Source organism: Ambystoma mexicanum, chromosome 4p, assembly GCF_040938575.1.
Source record: "Ambystoma mexicanum isolate Mex_15411 chromosome 4p, UKY_AmexF1_1, whole genome shotgun sequence".
NCBI lineage: Eukaryota > Metazoa > Chordata > Amphibia > Caudata > Ambystomatidae > Ambystoma > Ambystoma mexicanum.
The window spans coordinates 916314039-916340555 of NC_090927.1; the positions used below are offsets into that span (position 1 = coordinate 916314039).

At 48.1% G+C, this 26517-nt stretch overlaps 1 protein-coding gene across 2 annotated transcripts in view; it reads left to right on the top strand.

Annotated features, from left to right (window-relative positions):
• Nucleotides 1–26517, top strand: part of RNGTT (RNA guanylyltransferase and 5'-phosphatase) — a 2962270-nt gene that overhangs the window by 2596490 nt on the left and 339263 nt on the right. For both annotated transcript variants that reach the window (XM_069606512.1, XM_069606514.1), the window contains exon 15: nt 5140–5263. In XM_069606512.1, coding sequence (XP_069462613.1) covers nt 5140–5263 — 124 coding nt within the window. The remainder of the gene's footprint in view (nt 1–5139; nt 5264–26517) is intronic.

The window sequence follows — 26517 nt, forward strand, 5'->3', positions numbered from 1 at the left end:
ACAATTAGGCTTTTGTCTACATAGGGTAAATCTCCAAAAAAGGGGGCCATGTCCACTGTCTCAAACTTCACTAACCTAACAATAGTGAGCATTGCTGGCTATGGCATTGGTACCTACCAGTAAGAACCCACAATGTACTTCTAGTGTTCCAGTGTGAAGCGACTGGAAGGGAGGGTCAACAGTGACTCTACTTCCACTGTACGCTATCCTGTGTCCTGGAACATTGTGGTTATGAGATGTAAAAGGCTGAATGAGTTGCTTTTGAAAAGTTGCAGTTTTCCATATAGTGGAGCTCCAAGAGACGTAGGCAGCATTACTTTAACATTTAGTAGATGTCAGAAATGTAGCATTTGGGACGAGGGTATTGGGCAGTTTACGGATCAAACGTACCTTCTACAGGCTGAGGAACAGATCAACTTCCTCGTAATGATGATGTAGGTAGCAAAATGTTTTTCTAGGCAAAATTAATGTAATTGTGTTCGCCGTTATATTGCTCCGTTGGATGGGCAAACATACAAACGTGCCATTTATTCAAAATGACATGTGTAGAGACGAATGGTCTCGAAAGATCTCTTACTTGGTTGGCATCCTTTGCTGCACCTGGAATGACTCATGTAGGCAAACAGAACAGTCGAAGGTAATGCCCCTGGCACAAATCGCACCCTTGATGCTGAAAACCTAGACATGATTTCCCTTTAAACTGCTTTGTGATACCTTCTCATGTTGGCTTTACAACAGGTTTGATCGACTTCTGTCTTTTTTAAAAGTTGCACGCAAATGATTTTAGTTTGTCCAGATTTGTGCAGAAACGTTAGTTTGCTGTGTGTTATCAGGTTTTCGTTAGGTGATGAATATGGCAATGTCATCACTATTTCCATGGGGGAACCTCCCCTAACGTGGCCAGGGTGAGGCAGAGGCTCTCTGATCCGAACCCTGGGGGCGGCTTAATGAGGGAGGACCACATGGGGGCAGGTGACCCTCACAGGGTTAGAACGGCATCGTCAGATGAAAATACGCATCCCCCTTTCCTTTATGGGGATATCCCCTCCATGTCTCACGCCTTTATGGCTTACTGTGAGAGTTCGCACCAATCATCCACAAAAACATACTAATGACATGTCAAGACCTGCCTATCATTCCCATGTATATGGGAGCACTGGGACGAGGAAGATGACTGTAGCGATACAGGTCACTGATGCCGAGAAACTAGAGATGCGCTCTAGTGGTTGTAGGGGTCTAACAAGCGAGGAGGAGAAACACATCTCTCGCGCGCGGCTCGCTACGCGAACAGAGACGAATGCTCCAAGGTTCCGGGCCGTCTCACCCACCGTGCTAAGTTACCAGTCCACACGGAGCGGGGAGTGTTTTTGAAGAGATACAGACGTGATTCCCAGCAGGAACATACCCAGATGCCCTGCGAAGCCCTGATGAATGTGGCCCACTAATTTGTTCCACAGAAACCGGTCGGCTAGAGAACGACCACACCTAGTGCACAACATGAACTACACAGGTTATGCTCGTTCGGATTTAGGACCCCCTGCCTAAATATTCAGGGGTCTTTCCTGTAACTATCTTCAGAGAGAATAAAGCTGAAGAAAAATTCTTCATTGCTGTTTCAATTTTAACCTGCACCTGTTCATCCAGAGAAAACCTATTAAAACTAATGTTCATTTTTCATCTGGATGACAGCTAACACATGCAACAACCAATGCGGTAGAGCATGTGTCTTTTAGCACAACACATGTGCACAAGAGACTATTTGGAAAGCGCAATTAGCTAACTAGGCTTTTTGGCAAACTCCTCCTCACTCGATATAACTGTGTCCTCCCCAGTGTGAAAACGGTTTTGGGCAATACACAGTTGAGATACCCATAAGTAGTCCCCTTTGACTTTGTGGGGTCTAACAAGCACCAGGACATTTGAAAGGATTACAACTGGAGAATGGAAAGAGAGAGTCAAGACTCCCGACTCGGGTCGAGGAGCTTGGAGTAAGCAGGCGGTCAAGCAGAAGAAGTGGCCCGAGGAGACAGCGCTCGTGGAAGTCCTGCTCGGAGAGAATTCTTGAGTAAGCGTTGGGAGTGAGGGAAGAGGAGACACCCCTTCAAACGTGATGGGAACCGTAGAGCAGGAGAAACGCCAGCCCCCGCAATGACCAGAGAGGGGGAAGCATCAAAGACCGAGAGGAGATCCGGAGAAGCCGAACAAAGCTGGTTAGCCCATAGCGGGGAGCTGGGTCCCTGGGGCGCTTCACTCAGAGCATTGTGTAGGAAAGCAAAGCATTAAGCAAGTGGGGACAAGCCTGCAGCAGGAATTTGAGACGCTGGGGCAAAGGTGTAGAACTGATGACTGGAAGAACAGGTTGGGGACCCAATATCTGGGGAAAAGAGAAACCAGTTGGAAGAGTGAACTAATGAGAAAAGGGTTACAAACCTGGAACCCACACCCAAATGTGAAAGAGTTGTATTACATGAGAAAGCCCTGGTAGGAAAGTGTGGCAGGCAAAGTCAAGTATGCAAGTGTGTGGAGTGAACCTTATGAGAAAGCCTTAGCTGGAGAGTATACCAGGCAAAGTCAAGTCTGCAAATGTGTGGAGCGAACCTCATAAAAAAGCCCTGGCAAAAGAGTATACCAGGTTAAGTCAAGTGTAGAAAGAAAATCCTAAGGAAGACACGTGCCCATAGAACTTTGAAGTATATTGAATGTAAAACAATCCTGGCAGGAGAGTATACCAGGTGTTCTGCAAGACTGGGACCTGCACCCAAGTTGTAACACTGAAAAGGAAATTACGAGGCAGACACATGCCCTTGAGATTCTGAATTGTTTTGAACTGTTTGTGTTGTGGAAAGAAACCTGGGGAAGGGAATCATCCCCTGGAACTGTGAACATTATCCATTTGCTAGAGTTAACCTTTTCCTTTGAGCTTGAACAATTATGCACTTTAAGGCCAGAGACAATACCCTTAGCACCTTTTAGTTACTTTTAGAGTGTGAGGGCTAGGATATGATTTTGGACACAGAACATTTTCCTTTGGACATCTCGACGCATGGCAGACCCTTATTTTTGGTTGAGGTAGGGAAATACCTTCTAAAGTAGGGATAGCCTAGCATTTTCCAACCCTTTCATTATATCAATAAAAGTTTGTAGCAATAACGGAGTCCTCTGCGTCTGCGTCTCATTCCTGGTTCCTCACAGTTACTTCTGCTGCTTTCAAATGGCTCCTGTATAATGGGGACTCAAAGTGGGGTGGGGGGGGTTATATATTTTCCTTCACATTTTAGTTGACCAAGTGATTGCTTGTCTCTTAAATACATTTGCTTAACCACCAAGTTATACTCCCCTGGTGATAAAGATAAGGACTTGAATAAGCATGGTTACTGGTATGTGATAACACATGCAGTGCAGGCTGAGGTAATCTAGCGATAGAAAAAAGGAGCGAAAGTACATTTATTGTTTAAATTGTGCAGCTCGGAATTAATATTTGCTGCATTAATAAAATCATTCATTGCACATATTCAACATACACAAGTTGGAGACACCAAGTAAGACATTCTTGGCTTACAATTATGTGTGTTAAAACTTGTATAGCGTACATTACATGTAAAATTCTTTCCTGGCACAGGTGAACGTGTCTTTAAATCTAATGTCATACCTCAAGATTAGCTCTATTCATGTAAAGCAGAAAAGCTTCGAAATCTGCTTTATAGCTCATGTGGTATGTAGCATTCCTCATTGGTTTTGTTGTATTATGTTGGCTTAGCAAAATATTGCCAACACCATTGCAACAGAGAAGAGGGTGCCAGAAAGCAGACTTTGTGGTTGGCATGACAACTGGAAATGCTGTGGAAAGATCGTTTAGCACACTAAATGTTATTTCTTGTTCTATTCCACCGATGTAATCCAATTGTGGCTTGCTTAACTAATTTTCTTCTAATCGGGAGTACTGTACCATGTCACATGTCTGTGTCACTTTCAAAGCTGGGGTCTCTCTTTTCACGGCAGCCTAGCCTGTCTCCAGCTCAATTTGGCCAGACTTGGCTATTTCCTGCACTTAGAAAGCCGCCAGGTAGGGGATGAATGCTTCTTTTTCTAATGCGATCACAGCCAGCAAGGAATAAAAGTACCAAGACACCCATTGCATGTGCAGTTGTATTCCATGCACAAAAGCGCATTGTCTGAGGTGGAGTTACCGTCTCGCTGGGGATTGAGGCGTCTAGTCAGAAGGCAGCCTGGCAGCAGCTGGCACTATGGATAGGCGCATTTCATCAGTGACCAAACACAATCACTTTAGAGATTCCAGGTTTAACTAGGAGATAATGTCAACTCAGAAACATGTGTACCCTGAGGAATAACCGGCCTGCAGTTTTCCAATTGTGCAATTTCTTAGATTATTAGTGGGGGAGGGCCATGTTCAAGGTCCTTCCCTGAAGAGAAGGAGACAGAGTATAAATACAATTTATGCTCTTCCTTAACAGCTTATACTGGAATAAGGAGAATATAATGACTGAACACACTTTCGAGTCCATGAATTTGTTTACAACCATTTAAATCTCTGCAATCACCCCAAACAAACATTTGAGGTTTAGATCACATCACTGTTTTTTAAAAGGTGACATGGTCCTCTGACTCATATATTTGTCTTGCTCCAGTATGTTTTGAGACTCTTCGGGCTCATTAACACTTTAACATCTGCCACTCATCCTGGTAGGCTAGACATCTGGCCTGCAATGCCAGGGATATGCAGGCAAATCTGTATCCCCTTATCATAGGAATAAAAAATTAGGGTGTCTCATGTAAATGTTAAAAAGCCGTAGGAGCATAGTTATTTTGTATGAAAAGGGATTTCATTTTATGGACTTATTTGGATCCGAAGGGAGATTTGTGAAACAGTACCATCTAGAAGAGAGTACATGGGATGTATCTTCAAAAATCTCAACATAACTATTAGCCTGTAGTAGTAGGTTTACATCTCAATAGCATTCAGGCTCTATAAAGCATATGGATTTTCTGCATAACTTGATACTTCCACCTTAAGTAAAAGTAATTCATGACATGCCAAAATGTTCTTTTAATCCCTATCTGACACGTTTTCTTCCCCAATTTATCAGCGCGTAATTAACTTTGTATTTTTTTTTTTAACAGGTCACCCGAGAACTAAAGCAGTATGATAACAAAATAATTGAATGCAAGTTTGAGAATAATAGCTGGGTCTTCATGCGACAAAGGGTCGACAAAAGCTTCCCAAATTCTTACGAGACAGCCCTAGGTAAGCACAATCCCCATATCCATCTATAAGTGGACACTCTTTGGATCTTCACATTCACCTCGGAACGTGATGGTGACACGACTTGCCAATACTGTGGCTGAGAGTGAGGCAATGACCCAGCTATTGTGCTACCTCTGTGCTCACAGGATTTTATACCCGTCATTAAACCCCTATGAGCACAGAGGGAGGAATGACTAATAATGGGTTGCAACACCTCTTGTTTGTTTGTTTCTCTGATGCGCCGCAGTGTGGAAGGTCTATTAGTTACTATCCCTCTGCCGGTACTGTGCAAAATACAGATTAGCACAGCAGTATTGTGCTGTTCCTACCTGCCCAAAAGCACAGAAACTACCACACCACCCCTTGTTTGCCCGCGTCCTTTTTGGAAAATAAGCCAAGAACTTCCATCCGTTACAGTGGTGTCAGAAGTGGCTGTCTGGTTGAGGTGCAGCTTGACACCAGACATTGTAGTGTCTATTCCTCTAGTGTGACCGTCCACCGACGAGATTGTGGTCGTGCCTGTGCTCTGTTCTCTGCACTGTGGCTCCCTTGGCGTTGCCCCGCTTTCCTTTGGCGTTCCTGCATCCGCTGAGGCGATATCCTTGGTAGCGGTATGGCTCTTTAGCCTGAATAATTCTTGGAGAAGGGCTGGTGGGGGACAGCAGAGGAGAACAAGGGAGTTGAGTGGATCGAAATGGGAACAGCAAGGTTAAATTCCTGCACGCCATCTTTGACTCTTGGAATTTGATATAAGGAGACCATTGTCTCCAGTCCCTGCTTCTCCCAGTGAGCCTAGGTCAGGCTCCTTTTGTGGAGCGTATGGGCCTGTTGGGTGTATTGCGCCTTGTTGCCTGTTAAGACATTTTTTGGTCTGCCTATTATTTTGCAAGTGGTTCTGTTTTCTTCTTTTTCATTATTGCTTTAGTCTGATTGTGCTGAAGAATGGGTCTGGAGCTAGAGTTTGAGCTGTGGGCAGCCTTGCATGAATCGTAATGCAAATCTGTCATTCAGAAGTACATTAATCTTGTGTGTACAATTTCTAATTCTTCGGGAATGCCTTTAAATACAGTAGTCACTGAAAATGCCTGTAAGGCAGTAGTTGCTAATCTACACACATCTACATCTAATATCTTGCCTGGTGACAATATTGAGTCCACTACCACTATCATGTCTAGCCAGGGCTACGTTAATGCTGCTTAATTTATTTCTTTTGATATTGCTGTTTCTTCAATTGTAAATTTAAGAACTAATATGGTGTCTAGTGATTGCATTTTTTCCAGTGTAACTATAGATACACTTCTTGTGAAATTATACTGTCTAAAGATATGCCTACTAACCCAGCCAACTGCATTATATCAACAGATTCCACCAGGGTTATGTGTACTCCCAGAGCTTGTTCTGATTCCTAAGTTATCTGAAATAGTTCTCGAAATCCCGGCATGGCTCTGCCTGTACTCATCGGTCGATTGCTGCTATAAATTCTGTTATGGATACTCAACCCCCACGCGAAGTGCTTTTTTATTTTCCAACAATGTAACTGATGTATCATCTTTTGTTAAAATTCTGCCTTTGGTTTTACCGTCATCGCATATCACTTCTAGCCATCTGAAATGTGTTTTGATCAATACTTGGTCATTGGTGAAACACGCCTCTGAAATAGCTGACTATGGGCCTCATTACACGGATGGCGGTGGGCCAAGGTGCTGTTAGCACCTTGGTCCATGCCGGTAAAATACCGGCACCGCCTTGGTGGAAAGGGAAATTACCGCCCTATTCCAAGGTTGGTGGGGAGGTAATTCCCCCTTCCCCCATTGCCCTTCCCCATTCCCATTTTTGCCCCATAGGGCACTATGGGAATGGGGAAGGCGCTAATTATGGTACCGCAAATTGCGGTACCGTAATTAGCTCCCTGGTCCCTTTGCGGGTTGGTTTTTAACGCCTGCAAAAAGCAGGCGTTAAATTCCCCAACCCGCAAAGGAACCTCGTAGTAAGGCGGTAAGGGTTTACCGGTACCGGTAAAATACCGGTACCTGTAAACCCTTACAGCCTACCATGTAATGAGGCCCTATATCTTAGAGCATGATGTCGATCTTATGGCAATTACTGAGACATGACTGCATGCTGCAGCAGTTCCAGCCTTACCCTTCTTTGTCGCCTCAGGATATGCTATTTTTTCTAAGGGCAGATGTAGTGGCAAGGGTGGAGTAGTTGCTTTAATTTTTGGAGACATTTTAATGTTCATTAAGTAGAAATTGATATTCCCGAAGGTTGTGACTTAATTCATTTGAAATTGTTGATCAATTCCATCACTACCCATAACATACTTATTTTGTATCGTCCTCGGCAGCTCATACCTGACTTTGAGTCACAATTGATATCTATTCTTTTCCTTACTAACACCAAAATGATATTATTAGGAGATGTCAACTAGGGGTTAGACGATCCAGCAGATAATAGTGCTTTTGTTCTTGAACAGCCGCTGTCTAACATTGGCCTCTTTCTCCCGGTTAGGGAACCTACCCATAGAGTGGGGCGGACACTTGATTGGGTTACCTACCTGAATATTCATATTCATGATATTCAAGTACATCAGTGCTCAGATCACTTTCTGGTGTTCTTTGATATTGTCACTGATAAAGCTCAGTTCAGTCCTCCAGTTAGGAAAAAGATGGTAAAAATGTGCAACCATCGCAAGCTGACAAAGGAAACTATGCTTCCCTTTCTGCAAAATGATTCAGTCCATCGCAATAGCTTGGCGTCAGTGGATGAGGTGTTTGACTTGCTCTCTGTAACAGTTGATACACTGGCTCCAGATAAACGCAGACTGACTATAGAACTTAATTGAGCAGGCTCAGAAAAGAGCAGGCAAAATGTGGGAGGAGCTACTTAATGGTTTGGTGCTTTGAAGGTCTTTCAAGGAATACAAAGGAAAACTCTGTGTTTCCCCCTCTCAAATCATGAACAGCCATAGGTGGAATTAATGATGCTGAACCAGTGATGCAGTGATTGAAGTTTTGAAGATCAGATGCCTTAAAATCTCACAGAAATACAGCTTCAACAGTGACACCTGTGTTATTGTACTGATCAAGGATTTTAATTATGCCAAAAAGGAACATTTCCTATTTATTAAGTACAGTATAGTTCTCCTATTATCTACACATACGGTAATACAAATTGAAGAAACTATATGCACATTGTTGGCATCCAGAAGGGAAAAGGAGAAAGAAAAGTTTTTGTTTCGTTTTTTTTAATCTGGCAAATGTTTCCATGAAGCAATAGCCATGAAATGGGCTACTTAATGTTTTGGTGCCTTGAGGGCTATTTAAGGGATAAAAAGGGAACACTTCAAGGAGTCTCTCCTCAACATCTAGGCCATCAGGTCGCCCCCATGCCACCTGACTCGCTAGATGCCGTCCACCCCTCTGAATCCTACCCCCTCTATATATCTGTTCTGTTGTTAACTCTGAAAAGCGCTCTGTTATGCATCTCTATTGTTGTATACCTCTGCAAAGCACTCCGTTGCTTCTCAAAGCTAGGTCTGCACTAAATAATTACCAAAATAATAATACATTATTGCTCTTAGAGCATACAAAAGAAAGTTTCATAGACATTGGATTTCGTCTCCCACTCAGGAAAGCAAAGAGGCATATAATAGTGCTATTCTTCAATATAAGGAGGCTATTATTTTGTCTAAAAAATATCACATTGAAGCTACTATAGCTAAAGCAAAATCTGATATTGCAGCACTTTTTAAAATCTTAAAAGATTTAGAAGCTCCCAAAGTGCAGCCCATAACCAGAGTGATTAAGGATCAAGCAAGGTGTTCTGACATCCCAAATGCCTTGTTAACTAAGGTTCACAAATTGCAGACTAATATCCTTGCCAAGATGGAACAATTTCCATATTGTACTCCAGCACCTTGCCTATCTTTAATGGGTCATCCTACATTCTAATTTTTGCCTGTATCTGCGAAGGAGGTTTCTGAAATCATTGCAGCCTTGTAGCCTACATCTTGCAAAGTCCTCTGTTGCTCTGATTCCGCTGATTACCAAGTTCATTAACACCTCATTTGTTACAGCAACATTTCCATCTGTTAGAAAAGCGTCCTTGATTACTCCACTCTTGAAAAAGTCAGATCTCGATATAGCTGTGGCTACAAATTACAGGCCAATTACAAATGTACCCTTTCTGTTGAAAATCTTACGGGTAGCATATATTCAGGTGCAGTACTATCTTGAGCAGGTGGGCTTCCTTGGTCAAAAACAATCAAGCTTTCGGAGAGCACATGGTACAGAGACAGCGGTCCTGAACCTTATGTCCAGCATGCTTAAGATGATGAACTCTGGAAACGCTGCCCTACTGATGTTGTTCGACCAGTCCTCTACCTTTGATTTGGTGAATCATAAGACAACTTATAGGTTCTGCTAATTTCTTCCAGAGGCAGCTGCTTGGGTCAATACTTTTCCGACCGGTCATATTGCATCAGTTTCCTCTGAAGACACTTCTGCCAATCCCGTAATGCTGGAGTGTGGGGTACCTCAGGGATCCTGGCTTTCTCCAACATTACATAATGTTTTTGCACAACCTCTGTTTGATATGCTGGATGAAAAAGGTATCACCCCCAGATTTTGTTTGACCCGGTGGGTGATCATTGGAAGGACACTGCTGACATCGATGCTGATATCCAAAGTTGGATGGCTCACAATTATCTTGCGCTTAACGATGACAAAAATGAGTTGCTAATTATTGCAACAATTAATTGTTTAAAGAAATTGGGATAGGAGTTTGTTTGTTTGTTTAATTATTTATAACGCTTGCCAGACCCGGGGGCATCCGGGCGCAAAGAAAGCAACAAGAAAGTATTCAGCTTCGGTTACATTGCTCTGCAAATATATACATATATATACAGAGGGGTAGCTGGTAGTTTTCAGCTTCGGTTACATTGCTGTGCACATATATACATATATATACAGATTATGCACAAAGGGGTGGGGTAGCTGGACGTGGCTGGATTAGTAAGGCCAGATGGTCAGAAGGTAGCAGGCATGAGTAGGGAGGTTGGTAAAGTAGGGAGAGGCAGACAGGAGATAAAGGGGGCGTCAGATGGGGCAGTATGTTAATGGTCATTTTCCTTAATCAAGTGAAGATGTTATGCCTAAAGTGTGGAAATGTTTGCTCAACCCTTAAGGCAGGATGAAGGGAGTTCTAGATTTGTGCGGCTTTAACCGGGAATCTACTTCCTCCGGTTTTAAATCGTTTGAATCTGGGCACCGTCAGGAGGTTGGAGTTGGCAGTTCTTGTAGGGCGGTTGGAAGATTGTCTCTTGAATCTGTCTATGAGGTATCTTGGGGTCGCATTACTGAGACATTTATGTGTGAGTGAGGCTACTTTTAGTGAGATTTTATCCATTGTGGAGAGCCAGTTATTCGATCTTCTTATGTTGGAGATATGATCTTTTTTGGGGATATTGAATACTGCGCTGAGAGGATTATTTTGTAGAATCTGGATTTTGTGGGTTTTATATTTATTGGCCCCCAGATATAAGGTGTTGCAATAATCCAGTTTTGACAGAATTAGGGCTCTTGGCAGGGTGGGGCAGCTGTAGGTGGAGACAAAGGGCTTGGTTACTCTAATTAGTTTACATGTGTAGGCAGTAGAGCTGGTGTAGTTGTGGCCAAGTTTGTTGATATTGGAGGAGTTGCAGAGGATTATCAGCTTGGTCTTGTCATCATTCAGGCATAGACCATGATATGCCATCCATGCCTGGATGATAAGGTACACTCTATTCACCAAGGCCAAATCCTTGTCATAATCTCCCGTCAACGGTATGAGGATCTGGGTATTATCGGCATAGTTGGTGTAGGTGATACCAAAATCATCAAAAAGGGGCTTTGTGAATATTTTGTACGGGGTGGGGGAGACACATGAACCTTGGGGCACACCACAGGTGATGGGGGTGGAGTCAGCAGATGCTGAAGTTGAGAAGACGCGCATGGTCCTATTATTTAGTAATGATTGTATCCAGCCTAGCGCTTCTTGTGAGAAATAGGCGGCCAAGTCCAGGTGGTTACAGAGGATTTTGTGGTCTACTAAGTCAAACGCCGCTGATAGGTCGAGTGGGAGTAGTAGTAGTAGTGCAGCTTTACCATTGGCTCTAAGTGTGTCAATTTGTGCCTTAAGGTCGATTAGTGCTGTCTCAGTCCAGTGTTGGGGTCTGAAGCCAGACTGGCAGACTCCTACGAGGTGATTTTGTTCTAAGTAGTGTTGTATTTGGAGGTATGCTACCTTGTCTAGAATTTTGAGCAGGAAAGGGACTGTGGTGATGGGTCTGTAATTGGTGGGTGTAGAGGGGTCCAGTGATTGCTTTTTTAGTAATGGGAGCACCCACGACTGTTTAAGGTTGTTTGGGATAGTGCCAGTGGAGGAGGAGGCATTGATAAGCTTCAAGATAAAAGGTGATAGATCTCTGGCTGTGTCTTTAATAATTTGGGATGGGCATGGATCACCTTGGCAGTTCGAGGGTTTGAGGGTAAGTATGACTTTTTCGACCTCTGCAATGGTTACTTTACAAAAGCTAAATCGGTGTTGGGGTTTTTGTGTGGTTTTAAGGGTGGGCGAGGGGGATGTATTGGCTGCAGGGGTTGAGTGGTGAAGGATTTCTTTTTTGGTGGCAATCTTGACTTGTAGGGCTGCTACTTTGTTGGAGAGGGCATTTTGGATGCTGGTGCACCAATTTTTATCCTTCATGCAGGTGTCAGGGACTGGGATGGGTGTTTCACGTTCTTTAAGGATTGTGAACAGTTCTTTTATACTTGAGTTCACTTGAGAGATTCTTTTTTTTAGGTGTCCTGCTTAGCTAGTAGAATTTCTTTCTTGTAGAGTGAGGTTATCTTACTAAGGTTGATCTTGTTATCATCTGAGGGTGATTGTCTCCATATCTGTTCACTTTTTCGTTTTTCGAGTCGAAGAGATTTCAGGTAGGGTGAGAACCAGGCGTTCTGGTGCCATTTAGGTTTGCTTTTCTAGTGCTGAGGTCATTATTTTGTTGTATTCATCAACAAGGGTGAGGGGATCAGTTGATTCAGTTAGTGAATTCAGGGTCGGTCGAATAAGAGGGACACATTTTTTCGGCCGTAATGTTTGTTTTGTTCCTGGTGGAAATGGCGGGGGTCAGGGGGTTGTTAAGAGGAGTGGGTGTTAAGGTCTTGAGTGAGAAGGTTATGAGGTGACGGTCAGACCATGGCTGAGGGGAGATGGAGGTAATGGAGGCAAGGCAGTTATGGTCGGCTACCCAGTCAAGAGTTCTCCCCTTATTATGGGTAGGTAGAGTCGCTTTTTGGTTGAAGACTAGTTCATTCAGGGAGCCAGCGATTAGTGTGGCGTGCTGGTCTTTTGGGTCATTGAACCCCAAGTTGAGATCTCCTAGACGAAGACTTTGGGACATGTTTTTTAAACGGAAAGGATGGTAGCTAGGTCTTCCTCGAATGACCCCCCAGAGGACCGGGTGGTCTGTAGAGAAGATGGATGGTGAGAGTTTGGGTGTCGGCGATAGGTAATTTGGCTGCAAGGGATTCACAGGATTCAGAATTATGTGACAGGGCAAGTCTCATGGCTAGACTAGTTTTAGCTATTATAGCGAGGCCTCCGCCTTGGGTCTTAGTTCTGTCCGCTCTGAGTATAGTATAGTCCTCTGGGATTGGTAGTATGAGGGCAGGACCTAGCGCAGTGTGGAGCCATGTTTTAGTGATGGCTAGGAAGTCCACTTTTTCTAACTGTAGGGGGTCAGCTATTTCTGTAGCGTGTGCTACTACGGAGCGGCATTTATTAGGGCGCCTGTAATGTATGGGATGTTAGTCTCAATAGGAATTTTTTGTGGGGCTTGATTATTGAGATTGTTCTTGGGAGGAGCGTTGGCTTGTTTGCTTTAAGTATCAGAGATTCGTAAATGTGGGCATTCATGTTGAGCACCCCAGACTCTCTGGCACCCAGGATGTGTATTGGCGACAGACACCCCAGCCCACATCCTGGAGGCACACACACAAGGCATGCAGAAGCCTTCAAAAGCTTGGCGTTTCGTGGGAAAATGCATGACCAAATAAGGACTGCCTCGGGTCGGCTCGACCTGGGGAAGGGGAAGGGGCAAGATGGCCAAAGGACAGCACAAAGAACCTCGTGGCATGGCCATTTCGGAGCAAGGCCACCTATTTGTGCCAAATGCGGTAGTTACGGTTTACCTGGCAGGAAAGGGTTAAAAGTACATGAAAAGATAAGCTGCCACCAGTCCTGTCTGTGACACACCTGCACATCTCCTAAAAACTCCTTCGAAAGTATCTAGGGCCTTTGGAAATGATTAAGAGACCCAAGTGTGCTGTACTGGAAGGTACATTGCACACTTGTTACATGTTGCAGGAAAGTTGCAACATTGGAAAAGGACTAAGGGAAACAAAGTCTTCCAGTACTGACTGTCTTAAGGGCATGTCAGTTTTTCCATAAAAAGTGGGCGAAAAAGCCCAGAGGAGTGCAGCAGAAGGCTGTGCTCCCCTGGCAAAGTCAGAATATGGTGTTAAACAGCAGCAAAAAGTTGGGGGGTATACAACTGGAGGGAAAATTACACATAAATGGAAATCTTTCCTAACAACAACTGAAGGGGCTCCTTAATGATAGGGCCGGGAGTGAACAAATACAATGGGACCTAACTACCTTTGAAAGACTCCTGGACACTAGGAGGGACATCAAGGGACTGATCTCATCGATGTATGTTGCCCTCATAGAATCCGGGGGGTCAACAGAGAAACTGAGAGAGAAGTGGGAACGGGATCTGGATGGGAGTATAGACAATGCACTTTGGGGACGTCGCTGTAGGGATTGCCAAAAGAAGCTGTAGAGTTGCCAAATAAAGTGCCCCTTAGGGAGACATTTGTTGTACAAGCTGTGACGCAGAATAAGTCTGACAGTTGTACTAGATCCAGCAGCGGAACAAGTGGTGTGCACATCATCTATCTGATTAGAAATGGGTTGTGTGGCGAGTCAGAAGCAGGGCCCTCTGAGGGCATGGTACACAATATTTTATTATAGTAAAACTATAAGGCCTAACTTTTCCTATCACTATGAGTGGTCTCTACCTCTGTTACTACCTAAGGTGCTTGTCAGTCAGTCGTGAGTGTCCAAAGAAATAAGTCAGCTGTCCAAACTACTCTAACTGACCCTACTACTATGAAAACTAACTTAGGGAGGGTGAATGACTCCCTTCTCCTGAGGATACTTCTAATAACAGTCTGCAGGATTCTTTTAATACATAATCCTTAAATATTCTCTCGTGACTTCTTGTATTTGTATTCTGATTATTTATAAAGTGCGGCGGGCCCAAAGGCATCTGGGCGCATATCTTAAGAACACAATTGCAAATTACATACAGGAAACAAGAATAGGTGGCTCTTCCAATTTACAGCAACATGCGGATAGAGCTACAATATGACATGTATAGATACAAAATAGTAAGCAAAAAGCGAGTACAGTGTGAATGAAATACAGAAGGAGATGCTGGAGTACCGGCGTGTAGATACTCGCAGTTCACAAACAGATGAATTTTCTAAATACAATATGTACAATAAAGAATAGCAGCATTATATACAATTGGAACTATACAGAGGAATAGAGAGTGAAGGTCAGTGGGGCGATGACCATACTATAACGCCTAATATCTCCGGTGTTTTGTGTTGAGAGCCACGGTTTGGTTTTGCTCTGAAAGGATTGGAAAGAAGGCTCGACTCTGATAGAATTGGGCAGGGTGTTCCACAATTTAGAAGCCAGGACTGGGAAGCTTATGCCACCAGGTTTATGAAGCTTGAATCTGGGAAGAGCTAGCCTGTGGGCTTGGGCAGCTCTTATGGGCCGAATGGAGGTGTGAGGTGAGAGTCGGTCAGCTAAGTAAGTAGGGACCTGGTTGGACAGACACTTGTGAGTCAGGGCAAGTGTTTTCAGGGAGATTCTATGCTTAACAGGAAGCCTTTGTAGGTTGCATCTATGGTTGGCGATGTGCTGGTTTCTGGGTATGTTTAAAGACGCTCTGATGGCATTATTCTGAATGACTTGCAATTTGTTAAGGTTGGATTGGCTAGTCCCTAGATAAAGGGTGCTGCAGTAGTCTATCTTAGACATGACAAGTGTTCTAGCCAAGGTGGTGCAATTGGGAGTAGTCAAGAAAGGTATACAAGCAGTAATAAGTTTGCAGGTATAGACAGAGGCTGAACTAAGTACATTGATTTGTCTACCCAAAGATAGGGTGGAGTCAAGGTAGATTCCTAGCGTTTTGGTATCCTTAGAAACCTTAATGACATTACCATCAATGATGAATGACTTGAAGAAAGGGTCAAGTTTGTTAAGACGTTGATGAGAACCCAGAATAAGGAGTTCCGTCTTATCATCATTGAGGCAAAGCTCATGTTGCACCATCCATGCCTGAATAACCAAGTAGACGTCATTCAAGGTTTTAGTGTCCACTGCATGGTCACCCATGATGGGGATGAGTATCTGGGTGGCGTGGGCATAGTTAGTGTACGAGACACCCAGATAGTCAAGAACATCGAACAATTGTTTGGTGAATTGGCTTGGATCAATCTTTGTAGTTCTTCATATTGGCTATTGAGTTTTCCCTCTTTGAGAATCCCCTTTGGAGATCTTTTATAATATATTTTCTGAGGCTTGTGGAATCTGCTTAGATCACATGCTGTGCATAGGCCGACATCTAGTGGAAGCTGCAGAGTATTACAGTTTGTTTTTCGAAACTCGAAAATGGGCGTCAACACAAGCGTGCCAGTTATACTATCCCTAGTGCGACGTCCACTCTACCCATGATCCCTCACGCGTGTAAGACCCTCGGATTGTTTTTTCTGCCATACTTGTCGGAAGCATTGCGCAGAGTTCCCTGGCTTTAAGCTATTTTGACAAAAAATCGATATTAATTTCCCCATTCTTTCACTCCCACGTCGAGAGATTGAAGATCGACGCCGGTCCGTAGAACAAACAACCGTCGAGAGCTGCACGACGGACTTTGGGCCTTGGAAGGCCTCTGGCCTCGGCCCTGCAAGTAGGGAGAGTGGGGGGTGGAAACATACCGTGTAGAACTCTTTATTTTCCTACACACACTAGCCCGCTGCCATAAGGTGACATATGGAGAGTACTTCATTTAAATTTTGTCCCAAGTGCAACCGCAAGTACCCTTGGGTTGACAAACATGCCACCTGTAATCTCTGCTTGCTGAGGGACCACCCCGAAGCTAACTGCAGAGCGTGTAGGCTTTTTAAAGCTAAAACACTTAAGGACCGCTCCACTAAACATTGGGCCCACCACGCCAGGCAGCTCAAGGCCATGGAAGCGGCAGATGCCTTCAGTGATGGCAGCGACGCCGCCTATTCGGACGGCGAGGGCACAGGGGTGTCGAAAGACACCCAAGCGCTAGTCCCCGACCTCAGAGGATTGTCCGGCAGGGCAGTTATGGGGAGCACACCCGGCGACACAAGCGCTACCCTTTCTTCTTCTACATCTAAACACACTAAGTCCAACCGAGACTTGACACCCGTGTCGAGTTCTCGGAAGAAAGAGGCACGTAGAGAGCGGTCCACCGAATCGGTGTCCTCTGGGCGTTCCAGGTCGAGATCGCCGCACGACACACGGCAGCCGTCCACAGTTGCCAAGAGTGCTTCGCTCCCTAAAGTAACGGAGGTTCGTTCGTCAGGAGGCGAGTCCGACCTCCATCCCCAAGCCGCACACCCAAAGTCGGCTCCGGCAGCACGTTCTGCGTCTGCCTCCGAGTCCTGACGTGCGCACTCTAAAGAGAGAGAAAGTACCCCCGAATCTCGACGCCAGGCGTCCAAAGATTCCGAAAAGGCCAAACCGTCAGGGAAACACTCTTCCACTCACGGGAAATGGGACAAACAGCAGAAAAGGTCTACACTTACAACTTCTGCACCCCAGGTACACAAGGACAAGTACAAGTCGTCAGATAGGGACAAATCTAAGACCCCTGTCCCTGCATCTTCACCCAGGCTCACCCCTCCCACCTCTTACGATATGGGATTAGAAGAGGAACCTCATCAGGAGGTTGTCATCCCCAGCTCCAGAGAATGGAGCACCGTGGACATAGACAGGGTGATGAGGATAATGTCTTCCGTAGCTAATTTTTATGAAAAAAATCCACAGCATTTTCTTAGCTATACCCCTGACAATGCTACTCCTTCAGGATCCAAGGACCCCCAGCCTCCTAATAACAGATCTCGGCTTGATACTCCAGCTCAGGGACTGTCTTCAGACCCTTACCATATTCAGCCTTACCAACAGTATGGGGATGACCCAGACGTTTTGGTGCTGGACGACCAAACTGGGGACGAGTATTATGGAGATGACGAGGGCCAGGATGAGGAGGAGGAAGACGAGGTAGAGGTCTACAATATGGACTCCCCGGTTAACAAGGAACCACAGGTTTCTGACTCACTTATAGATAACCAGCCCCTTCTAAATCAGATCTTGGCTAAAGCTGCAGAGCACTTCCACATAGATACGCAGGGGGCGCAGGAAGAGAGGGTCTTTGCAGAGGAGCTAGAGGGGGACAAAAGACCCATTGCTCAAGCCATTCCTATTCTCAAATCAATCCAACGTAGAATTGATCCTTCCCTTCTCAATCCTAATCTTACTAAGGCTGTAAACCCCAGAATTGAGAAGATGTTCAGGGCCGCCCAGTCAGACCCTCTTTACATGAGGGGTCAACTCAAGTCCGACTCCTTGGTAATCACTAACACCAGAAAGAGAGCGGGGACACCTCTGTCATCATCGGAGGCTCCCCCAGACAAGGAGAGCAAAAGAATCAACGGTTTAGGAAGAAAAGTAGCCTCCACTTCCGCTTACCAGGCAAGGATCGCCAACACCACCACTCTGCTGGCAAGCTATAATTGCCCCCATCATTGACTCCGCACCGGAACCACTAAAGGGTCAGTTGGCCCAAATCGCGTCAGAGGGTAGAGCCGTGTCCGGTTGCATTCTGAAGACAAGCTTTGATGCCGCGGATAATGCAGGACGGCTCATTGCAGAAAGCACTGTCATTAAGAGGCACGCTTGGCTAAGACAGTCAGGGTTTAAACCCGAGACCCAGGCAACCCTTATTGACATGCCAGTGGAACCGAATGTCTTGTTTGGCAAAGTGGTAGAGGACGCACTCAAAACTGCCAAAGACGAGTATGATATTCTAAAGTCCCTAAGACAGTTGACTAATAAGGCCACTAATCAAAGAGGGAATAGTCATTTTCGCCGCTCACGCGGACAAAATTCCCAGAGGGGCTCCTATTATTCACAAGGACAGGGTACATCATGGGGTGGCAACCAGCAGACTACCCAAAGTTACGGCAGAGGTAACAAGAGGGCCCGTGGTAGAGGTAGAGGCAGCCCCGGCAGAGGCGGAGGTATGCCTCCCGCAAAGCAGTGACATTCCGCTCAGGGTCCCTTTCCATGCATCCCCAGTAGGGGGGCGCATTTCCAACTTCACCCAAGCATGGGAAGGGATCACATCGGACAGATGGGTGCTGCCCACAATGTCCGCAGGATACTGCATCGAACTGCTAGAGCGCCCCCGCAACCATCCTCCACGTCAAAAGATACATTTACTGGACCACCAGAAGATCCTCCTTGAGGAAATCGTCAATCTTCTCGCAAAGGACGCGATAGATCACGTCCCGGGCAACCAGGTAAACAAGGGTATATATTCAACTTACTTCCTTGTACCAAAAAAAGATCAAACAACGTGCCCAGTATTAGACTCACGCCGTGCAAATAAGTAAGTCAAGCCCCAAAAGTTTTGCATGACTACTCTCCAAGAAGTAATCCCACTCCTAAAAAGGGGGGATTACATGGCAACATTGGACATGAAAGATGCCTATTTTCATATTTCCATGTTGCCAGCGCACATAAGATTCTTGCGCTTCAAGGTAGACAGTCAGCACTACCAGTTCAAGGTGCTGCCCTTCTGTATAGCCTTGGCTCCAAGGGTATTCACCAAGGTACTGGTGGTGGCGGCAGCACACCTACGCAGGGAGTTAATCCCAGTGTAGCCTTACCTGGACGACTGGCTCATTACGGGGAAGACCCCAGTAATTTGCAGATCAAACATCCAAAGAACAATCAACCTCCTCTTCGAATTGGGTTTCTCTATCAACAAGAAAAAATCAAGCCTGGTGCCAAGCACCTCCAAGCAGTTCCTAGGAGCTGTACTAAACACTCAAGAGGGGTTGGCCTTTCCATCAGAGGAAAGAATTCGGAATCTACTACTGCAAATTCTTCTATATCGGCCCAGTCGCCAGATAAGGGTGCGCAAAGCGATGCGTTTGCTAAGGATGATAGCGTCATGTATTTACCTGGTCCCCCACGCGCGCCTGTGCATGCGACCCATGCAAGAATGATTGGCGAAACAGTGGTCTCAGGCAAGTGGTCAGTGGGACGATCTAGTGGTCGTTCCGCCAACACTTGTGCAAAGTCTTCACTGGTGGACAAGAGAGAACCTGTCAAAGGGGAAACCCTTTTACGATCCGGAGGTACAAGCTGTAGTCACTACAGACACGTCCCTGTCAGGGTGGGGAACACACCTCCACCACACAGCTCAGGGTCTATAGTCTCACTCAGTGGCCAAGAATCATATCAATCTGCTAGAACTCCTGGCAGTCTTCAGAGCGCTTTGAGCGTTCGAACCCCACCTGTTGAACCTGTCAGTACAGATCCTAACGGACAGTACGACAGCAATGTTTTACATAAACAAACAGGTAGAGACTCGTTCGCCAAATCTGTCCAGGCTTGCCCAGAAAATTTGGACAAGGACACTCAGACGGAACATTTCTCCAGCATGGGGTCTGGCATGGATTCACATGCTCATGAATATTCCCCGTCGTCAGGCTGGGAATCCTCGGTAAAGAAAAAATCAGTATCAGTTTCGTTTCTGATCTGTCTTTCTTAGTAGTAACCAATCACTGATCTCTGGGTCATACTGCCCCCAGCCAATGACTGCCCTCTCCCTAAGCCCCGCCTCTGGCAGCCATCCTCAGATTTTTACCGCACGTTCAAGTGTTGGGATTCCTCATGCTTAGCTCTTGAGTTTTTTGCTGCGTTTTCTCGCTTTTTCAGGAGATTTTCTCATTTTCCGGTTTAATCGAGCCTCAAGCTCCACCGTTTCTACTTCCGATAACGGGGACCCGTTTCGGAATTCTTCTACGCCCCTCAAGGGTGAAATTTTCGTCGAGTTTACGCTTCTTGGAGGATTCCGGAAGATCTGCGGCCTACCTCAACGGACATGGCCCAGGACAAGGGAAGCTCGACGCCCGGATCCAAGCTGTTCAGGTGCTGCCCTGGATGGGGATTACAAAATGTTTTCAAGGAGGACGAGCATTCGCGATGTCTCTACTGCCTTCATGATGACAAGACACACGTGGAGAATGACTGTGCGTTCTGCAAGAACCTTTCGGAACGGACCAAACAAGATCGTTGTTCCCGCCTCGCCGCCTGGCTGGAGAAGGACACAGCAGGTGAGAAGGCGAAGAAAAAGTCTGAGCGGGCTTCTAAGTCCTGTGAGGGCGCCCTGGCGACGGGGGCCCAACAGAAGGCCAAGCACCGTGAGTCCGCGGGCACCGGGAGCGCCGAAAGGTCGGGCTCTTCGGCTGCCAAGCAGGGCACAACTTCCCAGGCACGTTCAACCACGAGCCAGCGCTCTGGTTCGGGGAAGAGGAAGTCCGAGAACCCGGGTAAGTTGCTGGAGTGGCCCCGGTCGATCTCGAAGGGACCCGAGGGGGAGCGAGGCGCCGACCCTCCCCCCAAGGCGAAGGCCCAGGACGCACCTAAGGTGGTGAGGGCTTTAATCCAGCCGGCAAAGGCCTCTATCGAAGTGGTCGCTGCGACCCTGGCGAAGCCGGCTGAGACTACGCCAGTGGAAACGGCCTCTGGGCCCAGGGTATCCCTGCCACCGCAGAGGGAATCCTCTTTCCAGCCCATCGTTAAGACCCCCGTGAAGACCCCGGTGGAAAAAGAGGGGGGGGGTGGCCATTACAGACTCGGAATCAGCCTCTGAGGAGGATCTGATGGAAACCGGGAAGGGCCTCAGCGAGAGGTTCATAGGCCTCAACGAGAAGTTTGCGAAGGTTCGATCCCAGGGGACAGTTCCCGCTGATGTGATCGAAGATGGCGGCGGAGAGGGCCCAGTGTAGCAGCCATCCCGTCCGTCGCAGCCATTACCCCAGCCCCAGGATAGCTCGACGGCCATTTTGTTGGCGATCCAATCCTTATGTACTGAGATAAGGACGAGGTTACCACGGACCCCGACGGAGGATCCAGAACCAGGCCCGTCGGGAAGCCCTCCGAACAAGCGGAGTAGAGTCCACCCCGCTCCTCCCTTCATGCCTGCGAGGCCTGCGGACCCCGCATCCCCCTCGCCGGACCCGAGAGAGGATACGGCGACGGATACAGCGACGGGGACGGACGACGACGGCGGCGATGACACAACGGACATCCCGTCATCACCCCCCATCCCCCTCTCCACCCGACGAAATTGGCTCCTTTCACGCCATGATAACCAGGGCATCCGAGCTCTTCCAGCTCTGCCCTGAGGAACAGAAAAAGGAAGGGTTCCTTTACCAACGACGAGAGGCCAAGAGAAAGACGGTCCTCGCGGTGCCGTTGCTCGACGACATCTGGGACGAGGGGCTGGCTATCCTCAAGAACCCTTCCATGACACCGCCAAGAGGGACAGGTACGAGAAGAAGTACCGAGTCCCCGATACCGCCCCCTTGTGCCTCAGGGCCCAGCCCACGCCGGACTCTGTCGTCTCGGCAGCGGCCAAGAAGAAAGCAGCGGGTGCTGCAGCTTCAACTTCCACTTCCCCGCCGGACAGCGAGGGCAAGAAGTTGGACTCCATGGGACGACGAGTCATCTCGTCGGCGGCGACGACGATTAAGGCGGCCATGCCCTAGCGATCGTGGCCCGCTACGACAGGGAGCTTTGGTTCAAGATCGCTCCCCTGCTAAACTTCCTACCGGATGACAAGAGGGCAGAGGCCCTACAAATTCTGCAGGAAGGAGAGGTGGCGTCGGATCACGCCATAACGGTGGCAACTGACATTGTCGATACCGGATTTCGCCAACTGGGCAACAGGGTTTGCCACCGACGACGAGGATGGCTCAAGGCGACGGACTTTCGCCAGGACGTCCAGACCAGAGTGTTGGATATGCCGTTCGACGGCAACAACCTTTTTGGGAAGACGGTGGACGAGTCGCTCCAGGCCATCAAGACCGACTCGGAGACGGCCCGGGCCCTAGGGGTACTTCAACAACAACAGCCCTTTTGGAGCTCCGGAGGCAGACAGGGTGCCTCCAAGGGATCCAGCGGTGGCTCTTCTACATACCACCAGGCGGCCCGCTCCTCGTCCCAGGAGGCCTACAGAGGTCGCGGGAAGCAAGGGGGATCCCGCCGTCATCGTCAAGGAGGCCAAGGCGGCCAGGCCTCCTCCAAGCAAGACTGAATCGGCCGTGGCGTCGGGCCCCCACCGAAGCACCCCGGTGGGAGGCCGGCTGCCGAAGTTCGTCAGCGTGTGGGAGTCCATCTCCACCGACCGTTGGGTGCTGGACACCCTGGCCAATGGGCACTCGCTGGAATTCCAAAAGAAGTGTCCTTGCATTCCTCCTGTGGCCAGGAAGGAGAATCACGTCCCTCAACTGCTGTTGGAGGTAAGGGCGATGCTCAAGAAAGGTGCCATCGAGCTTGTCCCCAGGAGGCTCCGGGACTCCGGAGTGTACTCAAGGTACTTCCTCGTCAGAAAGAAGACAGGCGGTTGGCGCCCCATCCTGGACCTGCGTCGGTTAAACAAGTACATCAAGGCGCAGAAATTCATGATGGTCACCCTCCAGCACGTGCTGGGACAGCTGGAGGAGGGCGACTTCCTATCGTCGTTGGACCTGGAGGATGCTTACTTCCACATCCCCATTCTAAAAGGATACAGAATGTTTCTCAGGTTCGTGGTTCAGGGACGCCACTACCAATTCAGAGCCCTGCCGTTCGGATTAAAGTCAGCACCCAGGGTATTCACCAAGTGCCTGGCACCAGTAGCGGCGCGGCTGCGCCTGCAGGGGATCCACGTCTACCCCTACCTGGACGACTGGCTAATCCAGGCAAGTACAAGAGAACTCGCCGTCGAACACACAGCGAGGACCGTCCGGCTGCTCACGCAACTGGGATTCGCCATCAACTACCCCAAATCCCACCTGGTTCCGTCGCAAGTAGCACTGTTTCTGGGAGCGAAGCTCGATACAGTGGGGCAATTGGCCTGCCCGTCGGAGGAGAAGACGAAGGCCATTCTGGGCAAGGTGCAGCGCCTGCTAGCCACGGACGCGGCAAGGGTGAGGTCCATCAAGTCCCTCCTCGGGATGATGTCCTCATGCATCTACCTTGTACCCCTTTGCAGACTTCGGATGCGTCCGCTACAGGAGTTCCTCGATGCCCGCTGGTTTCAGGCGACGGGCTGCTTCGAAGACAGGATCCCTCTCGATGAGGAGTTCCGTCGGGCGATCCTATGGTGGGGTACCCGTGCGCACCTCACTACAGGCACAGACTTTCAGACTCCTGCGTTTCAGGAGACGGTGACGACGGACGCCTCTCTGGAGGGTTGGGGGGCCCACAACGGAGATCTCCACGCAAGAGGCCTTTGGCTCCCGGAGGAGAGGTCTCTCCACATCAACATTCTGGAGCTTCGAGCAGTGTTCTGGGCGCTCATGTCGTTCCTTCCGTCCCTCAAGGACAAAGTGGTGAGGATCTTCACCGATAACACCACCACGATGTTCTACATACGGAAGCAGGGAGGCACTAGATCCCCCGCCCTATCCAAGGAGGCCCAGGATCTGTGGCACTGGGCCGTCGCCCAGGGTGTGTTTCTGGTTCCCTTACACTTGGCAGGAATAAAAAACACCATCGCCGACTCACTCAGCAGGGGCCTGCGCTCGTGCCACGAGTGGGAACTACGTCAGGTCCAGGTGGATCGGCTCTTTCGACGATGGGGCAAACCCCGGATCGACCTTTTCGCGACGGCGACGAACTCCAAGTGCCAGAGGTTCGCCAGCAGGTTCCCGCAGCCGAGGAGCATGGGTGATGCTTTCTCGTTCCCTTGGGACGGCCTGTTTCTATACGCGTTCCCTCCGTTGCCGTTGCTGCTCCGTCTCATCAACCAGCTCAAGAAGTCCAGGTGCAGAATGATCCTCGTCGCACCGGCGTGGCCGAGGCAGATCTGGTTCCCGGACCGTCTGGACTTGTCAACGTCCCCACCAGTCAAGCTGCCGGTGGACACGGATCTTCTCTCCAGAGAAGGAGGCACCATTCTTCATCACGACTCTGAGTCGCTGAACTTGCAGGCCTGGCTCCTGCAGCACCAGAGTTTGGAGGGTACGATATCCCGGCTGACTGCATAGAGGTTCTTGCAAAAGCCAGGGCGTCCTCAACTCTCAAGTGTTACGGTCATAAGTTGAAGAGATTCTGTGTCTGGTGCCGTGCACAGTAGATTAACCCTCTGCGGATTAAAGCACCTCAAGTACTGCTGTACCTACTGTCGCTGGCCAAAGCTGGACTGGCTCACGCCTCCATCAAAATACATCTGGCTGCCATCTCCCGATATACCAGGACTACGGGACGGGCGTCCTTGTGGTCTCATCGCCTGGTGAAGGAATTTATGAAGGGACTATTCCGATCGTTCCCGCCGGTGAAGGCTCCTGCCCCGGCGTGAGAGCTTAATGTGGTGCTGACCAGGCTCATGGGGGCCCCATTCGAGCCTATGCATTCGGCGCCTTTGAAGTTCCTGTCATGGAAGACAGCGTTCCTCGTGGTCACCACCTCCGCACGACCAGTGGGAGAGATCCAGGCCCTATCTTGCAGGCCTCCATACTTGACTTTTCATGACACGAGGGTGGTGCTGAGGACGCACCCCTCCTTCATGCCCAGGTGCCGTCGGACTTCCACCTCAACGAGCCCTTGGTATTACCAGTTTTCTTCCCGTCGCCTCCGACGCCGGCCGAGGACTTTGCACTCGCTGGATGTAGCTAGAGCGCTGAAGTTCTACATGGACCGCACAAAGAGTTTTCGGAAGATGTCACAGCTGTTTGTGAACTTTGGGTCTGTGAATCAAGGGAAGGCTCTCTCGAAGACTTCCTTTTCCAGATGTCTCTCCGGCTGCATCATGCACTGTCACCGGTTGGCAAACCGACCGCTGCGCGGCTGTCCGAGAGCCCATTCGACCAGAGCGATCACTGCTACCACAGCGTTCCTGTCTGGTGTGCCCCTGCTGGACATCTGCAGGGCTGCTATGTGGAGGTCGACGCACACCTTCACAAGATTCTACTGCATCGATCGGGAATCCAGGGAGGAGTCCAGGGTCGCCCAAGCAATGCTGCGCAACCTGTTCGCCTAAGGTGAGCCTGGTGAGGAGGTAAGAATTGCTTAATGTTGAGTTTTGGATGTAATGCTTAATGTTGAGCCTTTGCCACCTCCCGTGGTTGTGCATGTGTGTACTGCTATGTATTCTTTTATTCATGAGCATGTGAATCCATGCCAGACCCCATGCTTGAGAAGGAACAAGTTACTTACCTGTAACTGTTGTTCTCCAGCATGGGTCTGGCATGGATTCACATGCAAACCCTCCCGCCTACCCCTCTGCGGCTCTTCACTTGGTCATACTGCTACTTTACATGCTACCAAATCTCAGGATGGCTGCCAGAGGCGGGGCTTAGGGAGAGGGCAGTCATTGGCTGGGGCAGTATGACCCAGAGATCAGTGATGGTTACTACTAAGAAAGACAGATCAGAAACGAAACTGATCATGATTTTTTCTTTACCGAGGATTCCGAGCCTGACGACGGGGAATATTCATGAGCATGTGAATCCATGCCAGACCCATGCTGGTGAACAGCTGTTACAGGTAAGTAACTTGTTCTTTACCTGTCATCTCAACATGTTCCAGGGGATCTCAATTCACTAGCAGACGCTTTAAGCAGAGATCCCCTCCCAGAAGAGCACGAATGGTGTCTACACAGAGAAGTCGTAGAAGATATCTTCTCACAGTGGGGTTTCCCCACTATAGACCTATTCGCCACAAGCAAAAACAGGCAATGCCCAAGATTCACATCCAGGTTCCCTCAGCCAGACTCCAGGGGGAACGCCCTGTGGATGAACTGGTTAGGGATGTTTGCCTACACT